The sequence below is a fragment of the Bos indicus genome, chromosome 22, assembly GCF_029378745.1.
Source record: "Bos indicus isolate NIAB-ARS_2022 breed Sahiwal x Tharparkar chromosome 22, NIAB-ARS_B.indTharparkar_mat_pri_1.0, whole genome shotgun sequence".
In the NCBI taxonomy this organism is placed as follows: domain Eukaryota; kingdom Metazoa; phylum Chordata; class Mammalia; order Artiodactyla; family Bovidae; genus Bos; species Bos indicus.
This window is the reverse complement of record NC_091781.1, coordinates 50189543-50209002: the sequence shown is the minus strand read 5'-3', so window position 1 is coordinate 50209002 and position 19460 is coordinate 50189543. Positions and strand designations below refer to the sequence as shown.

At 39.7% G+C, this 19460-nt stretch overlaps 1 protein-coding gene across 5 annotated transcripts in view; it reads left to right on the top strand.

Annotated features, from left to right (window-relative positions):
- Positions 1 to 19460, top strand: part of RBM6 (RNA binding motif protein 6) — an 89704-nt gene that overhangs the window by 36785 nt on the left and 33459 nt on the right. For 4 of the 5 annotated variants that reach the window (XM_019984628.2, XM_070776685.1, XM_070776686.1 and 1 more), the window contains one exon: positions 1680 to 1753. The exons of the other annotated variant lie outside the window; for it this stretch is intronic. In XM_019984628.2, coding sequence (XP_019840187.1) covers positions 1680 to 1753 — 74 coding nt within the window. Of the gene's footprint in view, positions 1 to 1679; positions 1754 to 19460 lie in introns of those variants that run through there. 5 annotated transcript variants of the gene reach the window in all.

The following is a 19460-nucleotide window of genomic DNA, read 5'->3' as shown; positions in this document are numbered from 1 at the left end:
GAGATGGTCACTGAATTTAAGAAAGTCCACTTGAGAGGAATTACATAACAAAACAATTTCTGCTGTTAGAATAGGATATAGACAAATGCATATACTGTTTCTTTTTAACTTAGTTTCATTTATTCAAATAGTTACTAATCAGAGGAAACTGATTTTGTTGTGGTAAGTTTAAATAGAGATTTTAGGAGTTCTAGTTTGTGTTGGTCAAAGCTGTAAAATACAGGTAGAAAGTCTCTGTCCATGGATGGTGGTGCTGAGATTTCTAGTAGCTTTCTTTTCTTCCTGGTTATTTCCCAAAATGCAAAGCAAGAATCAAATTGCACCATTGTAACATTTTGTAATGAACTTGAAATATTTAACAAACCTAAAGTCACAGCTTTGCTGTCATAATAAAACATTTCAGGCTATTCATTTCTTGTGACAAGGAATCCAACCCATTTCACCAAATTTGGCCTGTTTTTAAGTTCTATTTTCTATTGCCCTAGTTTTATTGGCTTTGTGTGTGTGTGTGTGTGTGTGTGTGGCCTTTATTACCTTGATCCAATGATACCAGTTTCCTATTATTATATATACTTTGTGCTCAGAATTGACCTAGGTTTCACGTGGTTTCTCTTTCCCTGAGTTTTATTTCTCCTCTGAACATATCACGTCTTTTTCTTGCTGTTCCATCTGCACAGTGTCACTCCTAAAGATGAGCTTCTTTATCCTGTGAGGCAGTGGAGGAAGTATGGAAACAATTTGAGGAGCATTGCATTAACAGGCGTATTGTAGTCATATGGTGGCAGTATCAAGGAAATTATAGGATGGGTTAGTATTAGAGTGTATCGATTTGTAAATCCCATGACTTCCTGTTTCATGGGTCATGAGTGTCCACGATGACTGTTTTCAGGAAAAAGGTGAAGAGTCTTGTAGTCTGATGGTATGTTTGATTCTTTAACATGTATTGATTACTAACAACTCCTGTCTCTCCCCAGCCTACCTGAGCTTTGTGCATAAGCACAATTTTGGACCCAGCTGTTTGTACTTATTTATGCTTTTACACCTTCTTCCTTTCATAAAGATTTTAGCTGGTTTATGACTTGAGTTGAAACAAGGAAAAAAAAAAAAAGACGACCTGATATGGTCTGTCCCCTGCCAACCAGAAGCTTCCTGTGGTGTCCAAACAGAATAGTTGCCTCAGTCTGTCAGCACTTCAGTCTTTGAAGGTGGTTTCTGCTTGAAAAGTGGTGACTATTAGCATAGCTTTTGGATAATTGCTTCTCCTTCCTGTTTTGGGATACATTGTTTTTTTTTCCAGATACTTTCCTATTCTTATTGACTTTGTTTTTCCAGAAGACTCAGCCTGTGGTTACAATGTTTCGGGTCCCCCTTTGAACTTTCTGTGGGATTACCCAATTCTGGGATACCCTCACCAGATCATCAGTGCTAAAGAGGGCAGAGGATCTTCTTGGTTAATAGAAAAGGCCATTTTGGAATGACTCTCTAAATCCAGAAACATCCAGACTTTTCCTTCAGTACTTTTTTTCTGTTTGGGGTAGCAGTACTTTTTTCTGCTTGGGAGGGAGGGGCCATTGGGAGGGCTTGTGTTTAAGGGGTTCGGAAACAGGGGATTTAAGTGTGTCTTTTGTGTTTTCAAGGCACTAACACCACTCCCGTCTGTATTTAAATGCTGTCCCCAGGTTACGACTATGGCTATGTCTGCGTGGAGTTTTCACTCTTGGAAGATGCCATCGGATGCATGGAGGCCAACCAGGTTGCTTTATACTTCGGTCAAATGATGCTGAAAGGATATATTTTTCATGAGTTGGGAGGGAGGGCTTCAAATGATCAAACTTTGGAAAGGTACCAGAAATCTATACTTAGAGCATTCCACATTCCAACCAAGAGAAACTTTAAAAGAGGCTGAGGAAGTTTCTCTAGTAAATTTAATGGGCACAGAGTGTATTTTAGAAACGCATTCAGTTGTCATTGGATCATTTTCCAAAGACAGTAGGTGGAAAAAAATGACAGGTCTGGAGTTCTTCCCTTCAGAGTGTGACTGAGCTTGGGATCCAGATGCAAAAAAACGATCCTTGCCTGTCTGTGATCTCAAGGAACTTCCTGGCACAGGAATTTTAGGTCAGTACTTGTACCCAGACCTCGGGTGAAAACTACCAATGGCAAGTCCTGTGGCAGTCAGGTCCTGCCTGCATGTGCTACTTTTGCAAGAGGGCCGCTGGGGAGAAGAGACCGGTTGATTGTAGGGGTCTTCTGCATTCATCATTGTTCTTTACAAATTGGAGTTCCGTACTCGAGTTCCTAGCTGCATTATAGTTTGAGCTGGTGAATTGAAATCTGTACTTACCTTATGTTTGAAACACCTAGATGTATTTAGCTTGCCACATAGGACTATCATCTGGGTCTTTAACTGAACCCTGCTTGATAGTTTTGGGGGGGGAATATGAAATGGGTAGAATTCTTCTTGTCGTCATATTTCCTTGGGAAAGTTGTTTTCATTGTGATGTCTTAGTTCCTCCATCTGTGAAGTGGGAGAAAGAAGCTTAGTGATATAATTTGATTTTTACATACCCACTGCCTGTGCTTAACACTGTGATTGCGATGTACCCAGAATCTTAAAAGAAGGCTCTGCCAGGGCATACTAGTATTGCATGAGAACTCTTCCTCTTTCATAGCCTAATGCCCTCTCATCAGCTTTGTTCCATTCAGCATGGCTCATTACACTTCACTTTTTCCCTTCTTTGACCATATTCTCCCCTTATGTCAATGAGGATGACATAACTAAATCTTTTGGGATCAAGAAGTAATTAGAAGAAACCTGATGTATCTGTTCCTGTTGTTAGTGATGTAAATACTTCTAGATCCTTAGACAATAAGTGGATTAAGGCTGTATCCCCTTGACAGAGTTCTTGTTTGATTTGTTCAGTGTCCATCATTGAGCTAGTCATTTAACAGATGCTAATTATGTGCCAGAAAATGCTACCTGCCAATATTTGGAGAGAAGAATAAAAGTTCTAGTCTGTATACTTACGGTTGATTCCATTCTAACAATCTGTGCTAATTTGAGAACCCATAAGTATTTTGTTTCTATCAGTGAGTAACTTTTAAATCCTTTACCACTGTGCTAAATACTGTGAGTGGTAGAAACAGAACTGGCAAGCCATAGCAGTTGCCATTTCTTTTGTGCCATTCTCCCAACTGTGTGTTTCTCTTAGAGGGGTGTTGCTTTTTATCATAGCTGATTAATCTGAAAAAATAACAATATTGTGTCTTAACTGCCTCTTCCCTCTATCCCTACCCAAAATCCTATCTATCTAAAGTATCCAGCCTCCTAAAGAGTGATGTCATGTAAAACTAGGGTAGGCTTCTTTAAAAATAAGGATTATCCTTATGCTGGATTTCTGTTAGAGCCACATCTGGAAAAATGTTCATTTACATAAGCTGTGTCAAGTGGGTGAGGCCTATAGACATCTCTCCCCCCACCCTTCTTACACATTCTTTGAACACTGTTAGGACTCCTAGATCCTGCATTAATGACCCTTGCCCAGTGAATGGTACACCAGAATAAAACAAGAGCAAGGCCAGAATTTTTTAAATGAAATAGATTGTTTTGATGGGTAGCCATCCTCACGCTTAGGGTACCATACATTACTCTGTGCAGGAGAATAAGTAAGAGATAGGCTCTGTCTTCTAAGAGCTTATAATCTCAGACTAAGAAAGATGACCGAGATTATATAGTATTTATGAATTGCATAGAGGCAATGGCACCCCACTGCAGTACTTTTGCCTGGAGAATCCCATGGACGGAGGAGCCTGGTGGGCTGCAGTTCATAGGGTTGCTAGAGTCGGACACGACTGAGCGACTTCACTTTCACTTTTCACTTTCATGCATTGGAGAAGGAAATGGCAACCCACTCCAGTGTTCTTGCCTGGAGAATCCCAGGGACGGGAAGCCTGGTTGGCTGCTGTCTATGGGGTCACACAGAGTCGGACACGACTGAAGCGACGCAGCAGCAGCAGCAGCAGCAGAGTGTCCTCTCAGACAAACTCCAAATTTCTGCCTGGTAACATTTTCAGTGTTCACTAGAGTTATTTCTTAATAAGACATTGCTATGTTCTTATCCTGTGATTATGGTTTGTGCGTCTGCCCTCTGATGCCTCTCACAACACCTACCGTCTTACTAGGGTTTCTCTTACCTTGGACATGGGGTATCTCTTCATGGCTGCTCCAGCAAAGCACAGCTGCTGCTCCTTACCTTGGACGAGCATCGAAAAAGCAAGAGAGTTCCAGAAAAACATCTATTTCTGCTTTATTCATTATGCCAAAGCCTTTGACTGTGTGGATCACTATAAACTGTGGAAAAATTCTGAAAGAGATGGGAATACTAGACCATCTGACCTGCCTCTTGAGAAACCTACATGCAGGTCAGGAAGCAGCAGTTAAAACTGACCATGGAACAACAGACTGGTTCCAAATAGGAAAAGGAGTACGTCAAGGCTGTATATTGTCACCCTGCTTATTTAACTTATATGCAGAGTACATCATGAGAAACGCTGGGCTGGAAGAAGCACAAGCTGGAATCAAGATTGCCAGGAGAAATATCAATAACCTCAGATACGCCGATGACACCACGCTTATGGCAGAAAGTGAAGAGGAACTCAAAAGCCTCTTGATGAAAGTGAAAGTGGAGAGTGAAAAAGTTGGCTTAAAGCTCAACATTCAGAAAACTAAGATTATGGCATCTGGTCCCATCACTTCATGGGAAATAGATAGGGAAACAGTGGAAACAGTGTCAGACTTTGTTTTTGGGGGCTCCAAAATCACTGCAGATGGTGATTGCAGCCAGGAAATTAAAAGACGCTTACTCCTTAGCAGGAAAGTTATGACCAACCTAGATAACATATTGAAAAGCAGAGATATTACTTTGCCGACAAAGGTCCGTCTAGTCAAGGCTATGGTTTTTCCAGTAGTCATGTATGGATGTAAGAGTTGGACTGTGAAGAAAGCTGAGCACCAAAGAACTGATGCTTTTGAACTGTGGTGTTGGAGAAGACTGTTGAGAGTCCCTTGGACTGCAAGGAGATCAGTCCTGGGTGATCATTGGAAGGAGTGATGTTGAAGCTGAAACTCCAATACTTTGGCCATCTGATGCGAAGAGTTGACTCACTGGAAAAGAGCCTGATGCTGGGAGGGAGTGGGGGCAGGAGGAGAAGGGGACGACAGAGGATGAGATGGCTGGATGGCATCACCGACTCAATGGACATGAGTTTGAGTGAACTCCGGGAGTTGGTGATGGACAAGGAGGCCTGGTGTGCTGTGATTCATGGGGTTGCAAAGAGTCGGACACGACTGAGCGACCGAACTGAAATGAACTGAACTGATGTTCTTATCCAGATGATCCCATTTCCTAGATTTTTATTCTCCCCTAGTCATGGGCAGAGGTCACCCTGCTAATACTGCCATGTAGTAGAGTCTTCTCACTGAACTGCTTAGACTTCATGATACAATCAGTATCTTTTTTTAAATAACCTTTACCACAACTCAGGGCTTCCCTGATAGCTCAGTTGGTAAAGAATCCGCTTGCAATGTGGGAGACCTGGGCTTGATCCCTGGGTTGGGAATATCCCCTGGAGATGGGAAAGGCTACCTACTCCAGTATTCTGGCCTAGAGAATCCCATGGACTGTATAGTCCATGGGGTTGCAAAGAGTCAGACATGACTGAGTGACTTTCATTTTCATTTCACCATGATTCAGATGTGTACAAATCATTTCGATAAGAAAAAGAAGAGTGTAGCTTCTGTGGTCAGATAATGTTACTTCCTAGCTGGGTTGTCTCTGGCAAATTGCTTAATCTCCCTTGGCTTCAGTTCCCTCTGTTACTTGTACCTCAGGGGACTCTGGAGCAGATTCAGTGAAATCTTGAGTTCATGAGTGCCTGCTGTGTAGCAAGTACCTTTCTGGATGCTGGAAACGCTGCAGTAAACAAGACACATGTAACTTCTGTTTTAGTTATAGAAGTCAGAGCATGCACAAGTAGACAAATTTAAAATAATATATGATAGTGCTAAATGCTATAAAGATACTGAAGCAGGGTATTAAGAGAATGCATATGAGGGCAGTTTTAGATGAAGTGGTTAGGGAAACTTGAAGAATAACTTGGCATTTGAGTAGTGACTCTTGGTGAATAATGTATACAGAATACTTAACCATAGTGTCTGGTATCTAGTAAGCATTTGCAACTAGACTGTCGTCTCATCCTCCTCTTCCTCTTCTTCATGTCAAATAATTTCCAACCATATTTTGGGAAAAAAATTTCATATATGGATATTCTTTAAGGTAATAGATGTGGATTAAGCTCCCAGTGACATAGCAGTTCAAAATCTTATGAGAGCCATAAGAATGTGGGGGAAGAAGTCCTTAGGGTTAGGAGGAAGTGTTTGTGAAAGATGTCTATTCATCTCTTCTCCTTCCTTCCAAGTTTTGTTTATAGACCAAATCAGTATGGATTCTGAGTCACTATCTTCAGGGCACCTCTGAGTAGTCTGTATGTGTGTTTCTGAGGAGGTTTCTATGAGATGATTTGGATTGAATTTTTTATAACTCTTTGCTATCTGACTCAGTGTGAAGTGTCTTATTTTTCATAGACTGATACTTACAGGTCTGGGGGAAGGGGATAAAGAAGCCTTCTGCTAGCTTGCTTTCTCAGGTGTTGTTGGGTATGTGTACGTAAAGAGGTTCAGGATGATGACTGAGGCCGCTCCAGCTCTTTCCCAGTGCCTTAATGGAAACGTCAAACTAACAGGATGCTCTGCAGCAATACTGAGCATGGTGGCCAAGGGGACTTATCAGGGCAGCTCTTAGCCAACAGCCATCTGTCTAGAAAATAACTTCCCGCAGAGTTCTGTCAACTCCTACCATCTCTGTGTAGGAGAACTGGAAAGCCAGCAAACACTGAGGAGCAGAGCATTTTATACCATCCCCCCCGGGAAAGGTATTTCTAGCAGTATCATATGCCCTTGGCTTTCTTTATTGTCCAGGTCCCTGGGGATTGAGGGTTACTGTTACCTCCTGTGTGTGCCATTGCACTGGGACCTGGGGAGGTGAGTAAGAAGCGTTGTGGTAGAATATCTGTGTCAGTGGTTGCCCAGTTATACTTGCGCTCTCAAACCGTTGTCATTTGGTCTGCAGCATTTTATTCTCTCAAATTTGCAGGTTGATGTTTGTTGACTATTTCTGTTCAACCAACCAGTCACTAAAATGCCCTTACAGGGCTCTGGGAGAAGTTATTTCTGGAGTTTTTACTCAACTTTCCTAGCATCAGTGGCCTTCTTTAGCCAGAGATGACTTGGCTACATGACAGTATCAGCCTGATTTTATAAAGTGCAAGGAAAAGAATGCTGTTATCATCTAACATGAAAATTCCTTAAGACGCTGGCTTATGCTCATACGTGGGATGAAGGCTGTAGAATACATGAAGTTTTATGAGTGTTTTTTTGTGTCAACAAACTTAAGAGAGTTTGAGCTTTTGTAGATACCAGAATAGCCAGGGTATTTCTGAAGGTATGTGAAGGAAGCCAAATCTTAAGTGGAATCTGTTCCCTGAAATGAGATGAATGGGAAAAGCTTAGTTTTGGGGGATGGGAAGACTGTTCTGAGACCATGATGGAAAAAATGAGCAAAAACCCAGTTTTTTTTAAAATCTTCTTTAGGTTGGTAGCAATATTGTATGAAACATTTTAATACTTAAATTGTGTGCTTTCCAGGTAACAAAAAAATAAGAGTCTTTATAAATTCCTGCAAGGCTGTGATGTTGCCTAAACCCTCATGCTAAAACTATTTCACTGAAAAGAATGTGGCATTCTGGCCAGAACTCAGCTGTATAACTTGTGGCTTGAGTCATGTCATTCTTTTGTAAATTGACAATTATTGCAGATTCTCCCTCTTTGAAGAGTTGGGGTATTCAGGAAAATCAAAAATGATTTTAAGGATTGGTGATCTGATTATGCAGTTTGGTTATCTGTCCAGTAATTTGAGTCTTGGCTGGGCACCAAGCAATATATCGTAGTAGTTAAATACATGGACTCTTCTCCATCTGACCTGCTCAGTGGGTAAATACACGGAGGCAGACTGCTTGGGGTTGTTTCCCAGCTCTTGTCACCTTCTACTGTGTAACTTGGGCAAGTGGCCTAACACAACATCTCTGTGTCTTAGTGTCCTCTCATCCTTCTAGGGATTGAATGAGTTAATGCCTGTAAGGTGGTTAGAACTGAGCCTGGCATGCGTGAACATTGAGTGTTTATTTGTTATTAACACGACAGCTTCTCATCTGACTGGAACAAGAAAGTCCTGAAGTTGCAGCAACTCCAGTCTTGGCTTCATGGCATATATGGTTAAAAAAGGATTTGGGGGCAGTGCCCAGGGGATTGTTTTTACATCAGCAATGCTTCTTATTTAGCCTGTTGACTGGGACTGATTTTCAGCATATTGCTTCCAGGTCTCTCTAAGAGTTTCTACTGCCTCAATGTTCAGATCACCAGTTCTCTCGAGAGAAAGGGCAAGAAACGTACCTTCCGTGGAGCATGAAGTAAAGTTAGACCACAATGGAAATCTAGCCTGTGACTTTAAAACCCTAAACTCTTATAACTAGCCCCTGGCGTTGCCATATCTCAGACTTTCTTCAATTATTGTAAAAGGTGCTCTAAATTGGATTCAATTTAGTGTTCTTGAATTTGAGAAGTAAACACTTATCATTTGGCAGTTTTAAGGGGAATTTCTAATGTATCTCCTATGAGGAAGTTTATAATTATTTTTGTTATACATATTTCATGGTTCATTTCTGTGAATTGAAGTAATTTAGTTCCTGATTTGTTCTAAATTGGAAATGTGCATGTATGTTTTAACCTTGTACTTTGACGTTGTCCTATTTCATTCAGCTTGTAATTTTAGTTGATGTTTGACTTTTTTATAAAAATGAGATTGTGCAAAGTGCTAATTTTGGAACTTGATTGAAGACAGTTACTGAAAAAAAAAAGCAGAATATGTATAATTCTAATTACGTAGTTCAGGGATTGCACAGAGGCACAGACTGTCTGTGGTCTTGGTTACAGCTTTGGTTTATGACTTTGTAAACCTCCAGACAGCATAGTGTTAGGAGCACAGATAGGTTTAAGATTCCAGCTTCATCACTTCCTAGCTGTTTTGTTTTCCTTGTCCATAAAATGGAGGAATAATCACAGTACCTACCTCAGAGCTGTTGTGAGATTTCAACATGTAATGTATGTGAAGCACCTGGTACATATTCAGTAGTACAGAGTGATTCTATAACACTGAACTGTACTTGGTTGCCTGGCTTTCTCTTGGCTGCTAATCCACCTCCTGGGACTCAGAGATGCCTAAAAAGTAGCATTGCTTTGAGTGGCAGCCAGTTCATTGACAGCCAGTTCGTGCGGTGCTGTTGTCCAGTGTCTCTTCCGTGAAACTTGGGTGTCTGGACTGAAAGTAAAAGAAGCTGGGTAGCACCTGTCATGACAGCATCTGAGGGACAAGTGCACAGGCATGTGAGGGCAGAGGACCATGGCCATCCCAGCATCCCACAGTGGAAAGCCTTATTTCTGAATCTAGCAATGCTGGTAGTTTTGCATAGGACTGACTCACTTAGGCTGCAGCTGGCATCAAATGTTTATTAGGTGTCTTCTTCACTCAAGTTGACCTTGGAGGTTATTATGCATCTTTGTGTCTCATTCTCCACAGGGCTAAGGGTTCAGATGTTGTCATTCTACCATCTCGCTCATTTGTATGTGAGCTAGATACATAAATATGTACCTATTTAATATGTATTATATATAATATATACACGTTTCTTGTTAAGAGTATTGATGTGACTTTGGTAGTCATGGATAAACATCCAAGTTAATAATTATCTTTAATCTCATATGGTGACATTAGTGGTGCTAATTTTGTATACTAATTTTATTTTACTAGAATCTATGACCAAATGAAATTTGTATTTTGTCTGTATAAATGCTGTTTCCAAAGGAAAATATAAAGAAGAAAAAGAAGTGTTATCATGGAAAGTAGATAATTGGTTTAGTTCGATCACTCAGTCGTGTCCGAGTCTTTGCAACACCATGAATCATCGCAGCATGCCAGGCCTCCCTGTCCGTCACCAACTCCCGGAGCCTACACAAACTCATGTCCATCGAGTCAGTGATGCCATTCAGCCATCTCATCCTCTGTCGTCCCCTTCTCCTCCTGCCCCCAATCCTTCCCAGCATCAGGGTCTTTTCCAATAAGTCAACTCTTCGCATGAGGTGGCCAAAGTATTGGAGTTTCAGCTTCAGCATCAGTCCTTCCAGTGAACACGCAGGACTGATCTCCTTTAGGATTGACTGGTTGGATCTCCTTGCAGTCCAAGGGACTCTCAACAGTCTTCTCCAACACCACAGTTCAAAAGCATCAGTTCTTCCGCGCTCAGCTTTCTTCACAGTCCAACTCTCACATCCATACATGACTACTGGAAAAACCATAGCCTTGACTAGATGGACCTTTGTTGGCAAAGTGATGTCTCTGCTTTTGAATATGCTGTCTAGGTTGGTCATAACTTTCCTTCCAAGGAGTAAGCGTCTTTTAATTTCGTGGCTGCGATCACCATTTGCAGTGATTTTGGAGCACAGAAAAATAAAGTCTGACACTGTTTCCACTGTTTCCCCATCTATTTGCCATGAAGTGATGGGACCGGATGCCATGATGTTAGTTTTCTGAATGTTGAGGTTTAAGCCAACTTTTTCACTCTTCTCTTTCACTTTCATCAAGAAGCTTTTTAGTTTCTCTTCACTTTCTGCCATAAGGGTTGTGTTGTCTGCATATCTGAGGTTATTGATATTTCTCCTGGCAATCTTGATTCCAGCTTGTGCTTCTTCCAGCCCAGCGTTTCTCATGATGTACTCTGCATATAAGTTAAATAAGCAGGGTGACAATATACAGCCTTGACGTACTCCTTTTCCTATTTGGAACCAGTCTGTTGTTCCATGGCCAGTTTTAACTGTTGCTCTCTGACCTGCATATAGGTTTCTCAAGAGGCAGGTCAGATGGTCTAGTATTCCCATCTCTTTCAGAATTTTCCACAGTTTATAGTGATCCACACAGTCAAAGGCTTTGGCATAGTGATAATTGGTTACCAGGCACTTAAAGAGGGGGAAAGCAAGAGGGAAGAGTGAGTGACTGCTAATGGGTAATGGGGTCTCTTTTTGAGGTGGTAAAAGGGTTCTAGTATTAGATGGTGGTGATGGTTGACCAACCTTGTGAATATACTAAAACTCGTTGAATTGTACAAGGTCCTATGAAAGAGTGAATTTTATGGCGTATGAAGTTTTTAAAAAAGTCTTTAAAATTTGCTTGGAAATTAGTTCAGGCTCCCAGCCCGATAGAAATGAATCCAGGTCTAAAATAAAATACAGATTCACTTACCCACCCCCCCAAAAAAAGTAGTGTGTCAGTTTGTCTGAAAGCTAGAGATTTAAAACTTTGATCTTAAAATGTATGAAGAATTTCTTTGTTAATGGTATCTACATACCATAGAAGAACATTTAAACTTAAAGTCTGAAAGGTGATGGATTCAGTTGGTAACAAGCCACATTTGAAGTGGCTGTTAGGCTTGTGCACAGTAGTTGCTCAATACAGTCAAGTGGGCTTTCTTTTTTAGTATCCACACAGAAATAAAGGGAAAGGGAATTCCTTGGTGGTCCAGTGGTTAGGACTTGGCATTTTTCACTGCCGAGGATGCGAGTTCGTTCCCTGGTCCAGGAACTAAGATCCCGCAAGCCATGTAAAAAAAAAAAAACCCCAAAAGGCCATTTGGAAATTTTTTTTTTAAGGTGATATTCCTTTAACTAGATGCTTTGTAGGTACCAATGTGGATCTTTCTTCGTTTCCTGGAATTGTTAACCAAAGCTCAAAATTGAGGTGTGGGGGTAGAGAAGGCCAAATCACTGGTGAGGCTATGCCCTCCCTGTATATATATATATCTTTCTCAGAGGCTTCCTTTTGGCAATATTGACACTGTGGCTGTCGTCTTTGACCTCTAGTACCAGAGGAATACAGAGGTCCTTTTTTTTCTTTGAAGGAAAAAAATTATTATTTTCGTAATTTAAGTATCATAAAATTCATCCATTTTAAATGTATAATTCAGTAATTTTTAATAAATTTACCAAGTCATGCAACCATAATCATTAAGATTCCTATTCAGGGATACATTTAAATTAGAAATAAAATTATTTCAGACTTAAAGATAAGTTGCAAAAATAATATGAAGAATTCCTGTGTGCTTTGTACCCAGATTCCTCAAATGTTAACATTTTACCAAATTTGAATGCAGAGATTTTTGAATGTTTCCCTGGTGGCTCAGATGGTAAAGAATCCGTCCACAATGCCAGAGACCCAGGTTCAATCCCCTGGGTCGGGAAGATCCCCTGGAGAAGGGCATGGCAACCCACTCCACTGTTCTTAACTGGAGAATTCCATGAACAGAAGAGCCTGGCGGGCTGCAGTCTATAGGGTTGCAAAGAGTCACAACTGAGTGATTTACACTTTTCTCTTGAAGAGGCATCACTGAATTTAACCTCCCTATCACACTCCCTAACTTGGTGGTTGGAGGTACTCTTTGGTTGGAGAGAGTAATATGTAGTTTTGGTGGGTTGAGTGGTTGCTTTGTAAGGTGATAAGGGCTTAAGATATATTGTCTGTGCTTCCAAGAGGGTTCGCTGCTGGGCAGGACTGAGCTTGGGGTTTAGATTTGGAGGATGGGAAATAGGGCCAGATTCAAATCTTGCACTCCTGCACACTGTAAGGTTTTTGAAGGTCTTTAAAAACAATACAAAAAGAACAAATGTTTTCCCCCATGAGAGAGCTGGCATTTTTTTTTTTTTTCCAAACTCCAAGCTTTTTATTTTGTTTTGAGGTGCAGCTGATTAACAATGTTGTGGTAGTTTCAGGTGAACAGCGAAGGGACTCAGCCATACACATACATGTATTCATTCTCCCCCAGACTCCCCTCCCATCCACATTGGCACATAACATTGAACCAAGTTCCATGTGCTATACAGTAGGTCTTTATTGGTTATCCATTTTGAATATAGCAGTATGTACATGACCTTCCCAAACTCCCTAACTATCCCTTCCCTTCTGGGAGCCATAAGCTAATTTTTCTAAGTCTGTGAGTCAGTTTTGTAAGCAAGTTCATTTGTATCATTTCTTTTTAGATTCCACATATAAGGGATATCATATGATACTTTCCTTCTCTAACTTACTTCACTTGGTAGGAGACTCTTGTGGTCCATCCATGTTGCTGCAAATGGCATTATTTCATTCTTTTTAATGGCTGAGAAATATCCCATTACACACACTATTCCAGATGTGTGTATGTACCACATCTTCTTTATTCATTCCTCTGTCAATGGACATGTAGGTTGCTTCTGTGTATTGCCTATTGTAAACAGGGCTATGATGAACATTGGGGTGCATATATCCTTTCAGATTATGTTTTTCTCCAGATATATGCCCAGGAGTAGGATTGCAGGGTTATATGGTAGGAGAGCTGGCATTTGGATGCCTGATACACAAAGAGGGACTGTATGCTAGTTGGCATTAGACCAAAAAGCAGCAATTACTACTCAAATAACCAGAAAGTTGAGAATTCCTTAAACAGATTGTATTTCACTGTCATTTTTCCAGGGAAAATTTAAAATGTGAGTGCTGATTTTCATAGCTCTTGGTTATAGTGTATTAAATATTAGAAGTCTTTGGATCAACTTTTCCCTTGACTGTATTTTGAAAGGTTTCCCGGAGCCTTCTACCTGGAGCCAGCATGTCGAAGTAGTTATAGAGACTCAAAAGATTCATGTACTGTATGTATTTTATTTTAATACCATTTTATTGTAAATGGGACATACCATGCTATGAAAACTGTTGGTCTATCTGGAGTCACATTGGATATATCAGAAGCAACTCATTTTAGCTTTGGTTAGGGTGGCAAATACTGAGCACTTCTATGTGTACGACCCTGGACTAGATGGTATATGCCTTTTAATGAATGAAATGGACATGTCTCCATATAGTCTAGTAGTAGGAGGCTGTTTAAGCATGTTTTATTTTCAAGACTTTTCATTTTGGAATAATCGCAGACTTTAAAGGGGGTACAAAAATAGTAGAAAGAAGACCAATACTCTTCACTCCAACATTTCATAGTGTAGTCATCAAAATCATTGTTAGCATAATGATGCTAAAGCTGAAACTCCAGTACTTTGGCCTCCTCGTGCGAAGAGTTGATTCATTGGAAAAGACTCTGATGCTGGGAGGGATTGGGGCCAGGAGGAGAAGGGATGAGATGGCTGGATGGCATCACTGACTCGATGGACGTGAGTCTGAGTGAACTCCGGGAGTTAGTGATGGACAGGGAGGCCTGGTGTGCTGCAATTCATGGGGTCGCAAAGAGTTGGACACGACTGAGTGACTGAACTGAACTGAATATAACGAACTTTTCAGATCTTGCCAGTCATCCCCTAATGTCATTTTTCTAGCTTAGGATGCAATCCAGGATCACATGTTGTATTGAGTTGTGGTATGTCCTTTTATGGGGCTTCCCTGATGGCTCAGCGGTAAAGAATCCTCCTGCAATGCAGGAGACACAGGAGACATGGGTTCAAACCTTGAGTCAGGAAGATCCCCTGGAGGAGGAATTGGCTACCTACTCCAGTATTCTTGCCTGAAAAATCCCATGGACCAAGGACCCTGGCAGGCTACAGTCTAAAGGGTTGCAAAGACTCCGACACAACTGAGCAACTTCACACGTCTCCTTTTATTCTCTGTGACAGCTCCTTAGTCTTCCTTTGCTCTAATGGCCTTGACACTTCAGAAAAGTACTGGCAGTTATTTTGTAGGACTTTTCTCAGTTTGCATTTGTCTGTTTTCTTGTGATTAAGTTCAGGTTATGCATTTTCAGCAAAAATGCCCCAGGAGTGATGTGTGTCTTTCCCTATATGTCATCAGATAGCACGTGATTTTGTTCTATTACTAGAGATACTAAACAGACCACTTGGCTAAGGTGGTGTTTGTAGCTTTCACCACTGTAAAGTTACTATTTGAGGTATAATTAACTTAGTAATTAATTGTAATTAGTAAGTATTTTGTGAGGATATACTTTGTGAGGAGACTATATAAATATCCTGTTTCTTAGCATGCCTTTTTCACTTAGTTTTAGCATCCATTAATAGTGCATGCATGTAAAGTTGCTACTGTAGATTTTGTCTAAGGGTAATTTTCTGCTTCCATCATTTCTTATACATTTTTTAGAATTCTGCTCTTAAGGATGAACCATTCTATATCCTTTATTTTACTTATTGAACAGAACTAAAAAATATGGTGTATACACATATATGCATTTTTATATCTATCTGTGTATATATTTAAAAAAAAAACAAAAAACATGATTTCATCATGTTATCTTCCCCAATTCCAATCCGGTATTACAGCATTCATTCTAGCTTTACCTCCTGGTGGCTCAGAGGTTAAAGCAATGTGGGAGACCTGGGTTTGATCTCTGGGTCGGGAAGATCCCCTGGAGAAGGAAATGGCAACCCACTCCAGTATTCTTGCCTGGAGAATCCCATGGACAGAGGAGCCTGGCGGGCTACAGTCCATGGGATCACAGAGTCGGACACGACTGAGCGACTTCACTTTCACGTTCACGTTTGCCAAAGTAAAAATCCTGGATCTCATCCACAATATATTGACTTATTTGCTCAGTCCTAGAGTATACATAAATTAGTTTCAGAATTGTTCATTCATACCCCTGTAAAAGTGGAATACCATATTTGAGTAGAGGTTTTTTTTTTTGTCTTTAGCCTGAGAGTATATATCAAAATACTGTTTTCTCAAGTTAGGTTAGTTCTCCACCATATCACCTGCTCTTCTGTGTGGTGGTTATTCATTTCACTGTACAAGAAGTAGAAAACGCAAGTTAAATGAAGAGCATTAACTTCTCCAGTAATCTGGTTTTTTTTTAAAAGATAAATGAGTGGATTTTTCCTTTTGAATAGACTTTGTTTTTAAAGCAGTTTTAGATTCACACAAAAAATTGAGCACCCCACCTCCACCACTTGCACCCACAGCCTTTCTCACCATCCATTGCGGTACATTTACCACAATCACTGATACATCATTATCAACTCAGAGTCCATAGTTTACATGAGGGTTCACTCTTGCTGCTGTACATTTGTGAGTTTGGATCAATTTATAATGACATGTATCACTAATTATAGTATCATGCAGAGTTGTTTCATTGGCTTAAAAACCTGCTGTACTCTACCTGTTCATCCTTTCCTTAATGGTTGCTAGATTACAAATCCCTTTTTTGGTCTCCAAAGTTTTTCCCAGAATGTCATGTTGTTGGGATCATATAGTATTTAACTTTTTGCATATTGGCTTCTTTTACATAGTAATATGGATTGAAGATCCCTCCGTGTCTTTTTGTGGGTTGATAGCTCTTTTTTTTTAAAGCTCTGAATAATACTTTATTGGCTGAATGTACCACAGCTTGTTTATTCATTCACCCATTGAAGGACAACTTAATTGCTTCTAAGTTTTGGCAGTTATGAATAAAGCTGCTATAAAAATACATCCATGTGTAGGTTTTTATATGGCGTAAGTTTTCAACTCATTTGGGTAATACTAAGGAGCATAATTCCTGGATCTCATGGTAAGAGTATTTTTAGTTTTGTAAGAAACTGCCAAACTGTGTTCTACAATGGCTATAGCGTTTTGCATTCCCATTAGCAATGAATGAGAATTCTATCCTCGCCAGCATTTGGTGGCGTCAGTATTCAGGATTTTGACCATTCTAATAGCTATGTGGCTCTTTGTGTGTGTGTGCATGCGCGCGCTCAGTCATGTCCAACTCTTTGCAACACCACAGATTATAGCCCGCCAGGATCCTCTGTCCATGGGATTTTCCAGGAAAGAATACTGGAATGGGTTGCCATTTCCTCTTCCAGGGGATCAAACCTGCATCTCTGGCATCTCCTGCATCGGCAGGCGGCTTCTTTACCACTGAGCCATCTGGAAAGCCCTGGGTAGTGGTAACTCATTTTAATTTGTATTTCTCCAATAACATAGGATGTGAACATCTTTTCATAAGTTTACTTGCCAGCTCTAAGGTTCTCCCCGACCCTCACTCCACCCCTGTTGTTCTTTAGCAAGTAGAGAAGGTTCCCATCTAATTCTGCTGAGAGTTTTTATCATGAATGACTGTTAAATTTTGTAAATGCTTTTTCTGCATCTGTTGATATGACTGTATTTTTTTAAGCCTGTTATGATGGATTATGTTAATTGATTTTTCAGTTGAACCAATCTTGCATTGCATACTTGTTGTAACCAGTTGGTTACAACATATAATTCTTTTGATACATTATTAAATTTTATTTGCTTGTATTTTGTTGACAGTTTTTACTTCTACATTCATGGGTGATACTGGTTCTTTCCATGTAATATCTTTGTCTAGTTTTAATAGTAGGGTGATGTCTGCTGCACAGAAGGCTTCCATGGTGGCTCAGCGGTTAAGAATCTGCCTGCAGTGTAGGAGCTGCAGGAGATGCGGGTTTGATCCCTGGGTTGGGAAGATCCCCTGGAGGAGAGCATGGCAACCTACTTCAGTATTCTTGCCTGGAGAATCCCATGATCAGAGGAGCTTGGCAGGATCAGTCCATAGGACCACAAAGAGTTGGACATGACTGAGGGGACTTAGCACAGCACACTGCTGCATAGAATGAATTAGGAAGTATTTGCTCTATTTCTGTGTTCTGGAAGAGAGTATAGAAAATTAGTATAATTACCTTAGGTGTTTGATAGGCTTCATTAGTGAACTCATCAGGGCCTGGTGCATTCAGTTTGGGAAGATTATTAAAGATTATAATTTCTTCAATAGATATAGGCCTATCCAGATTGTCTTTTTCACCTTGTGTGAGTTTTGGCAAATTGTGTTTTTCTAGGAATTGGTCCTTTTTCATCAAGGTTATCAAATTATGGTCATGGAATTGTTCATAATATTTCTTTGTTATCCTTTTAATGTCCATGAAATCAATACTGATGGCCTCCATTTCATTTTTGATGTTAATAGTTTAGTCTGGTTAGGTATTTTTAGTCTGATTAGGTATTTTTCCATTTTAGTGAGATTTTAAAAATCCCAGGTGTTGGTTTCATTGATATTTCTCTATGAATTTTCTGTTTTTAGTATTGTTGATTTCTGCGCTGATTTTTATTTCCTTGGCTTCATTTGGATTTAACTTGTTCTTTTGATAGTTTTCGAAGGTGGAAGTTGAGATTATTAAGTTATAGATTTTCATTTTTTCCTATTATGTGCATTCAGTGCTATAAGTTTCCTTCTGAGCACTGCTTTCTTTTCTCTGCATCCCACAAATTTCAAAAAGTTATGTTTTCAGCTTCATTTAGTTTCGAATTTAAAAAAGTTCTCTTGAGAGATTTTTCTTCTTTGACCCATTTGTTATTTAGGAATGTGTTATTTAATCTCCAAATATTTGGAGACTTTACAGCTGTCTTTCTGTTATTGATTTCTAGTTTTATTCTGTTGTGATCTTAGAACATACATTGTATGATTTCTGTTTTAAAAGTGTTAAGGTATTTTTTTGTTTTTTTTTTTTGTTGGTTTATTTTTTTTTGTTTTTTTTTTTTGCTCAGAATGCTGTCTATATTAGTGAATAATAGTCTATAATCATTGAATAGATTATTACTGTTATTTTGATGTGTGCCCTTCCGAATTTTCCTGTGCACATGTCGTCTATAACCTTTGTATTTGCAAAGTAGGATTATCTTGTTGTTTAGTTGCTAAGTTGTGACCCCATAGACTGTAGTCTGCCAGGCTCCTCTGTTCATGCAACTTCCCAGGCAAGAATACTGGAGTGGGTTGCCATTCCTTCTGTAGGATAATCTTGAGCACTTGATTTTATAACATTTTCACTTCAAGTATTGTGGACCTCCTTCCTTGCCATTAAATACATTTTTCGCACATCAATTTAATGACTTTATAATGCTCCATAGTATAGGTTACCATGATTTAACTAGTTCTTCATTTGATATTTTGAGATTGCTTCTTTATTTTATTAAGGAATGCTATGATGAATGTTCTTGTGGCTAAATAGTCACACATCCTTAATTACTTCTTTAAGTTAATTCCCCCAAGTAGACTTGCCAGATTAAGAGGTTAGCATATTTTATGACTTAATAAATGTAGTCAAATTGCCACCCAGAAATTTCCCAATTTATTTATTTATTTTTTTTACCAACAGTATTTGAGAGTACCTGTCTTTCCCATGTCCCAGTGGGTGCAAAGTGTTAATAACAAAATATTTGTATTGAGTAGTGGTACATGAATATTTGTTATTGTATTATCTACTT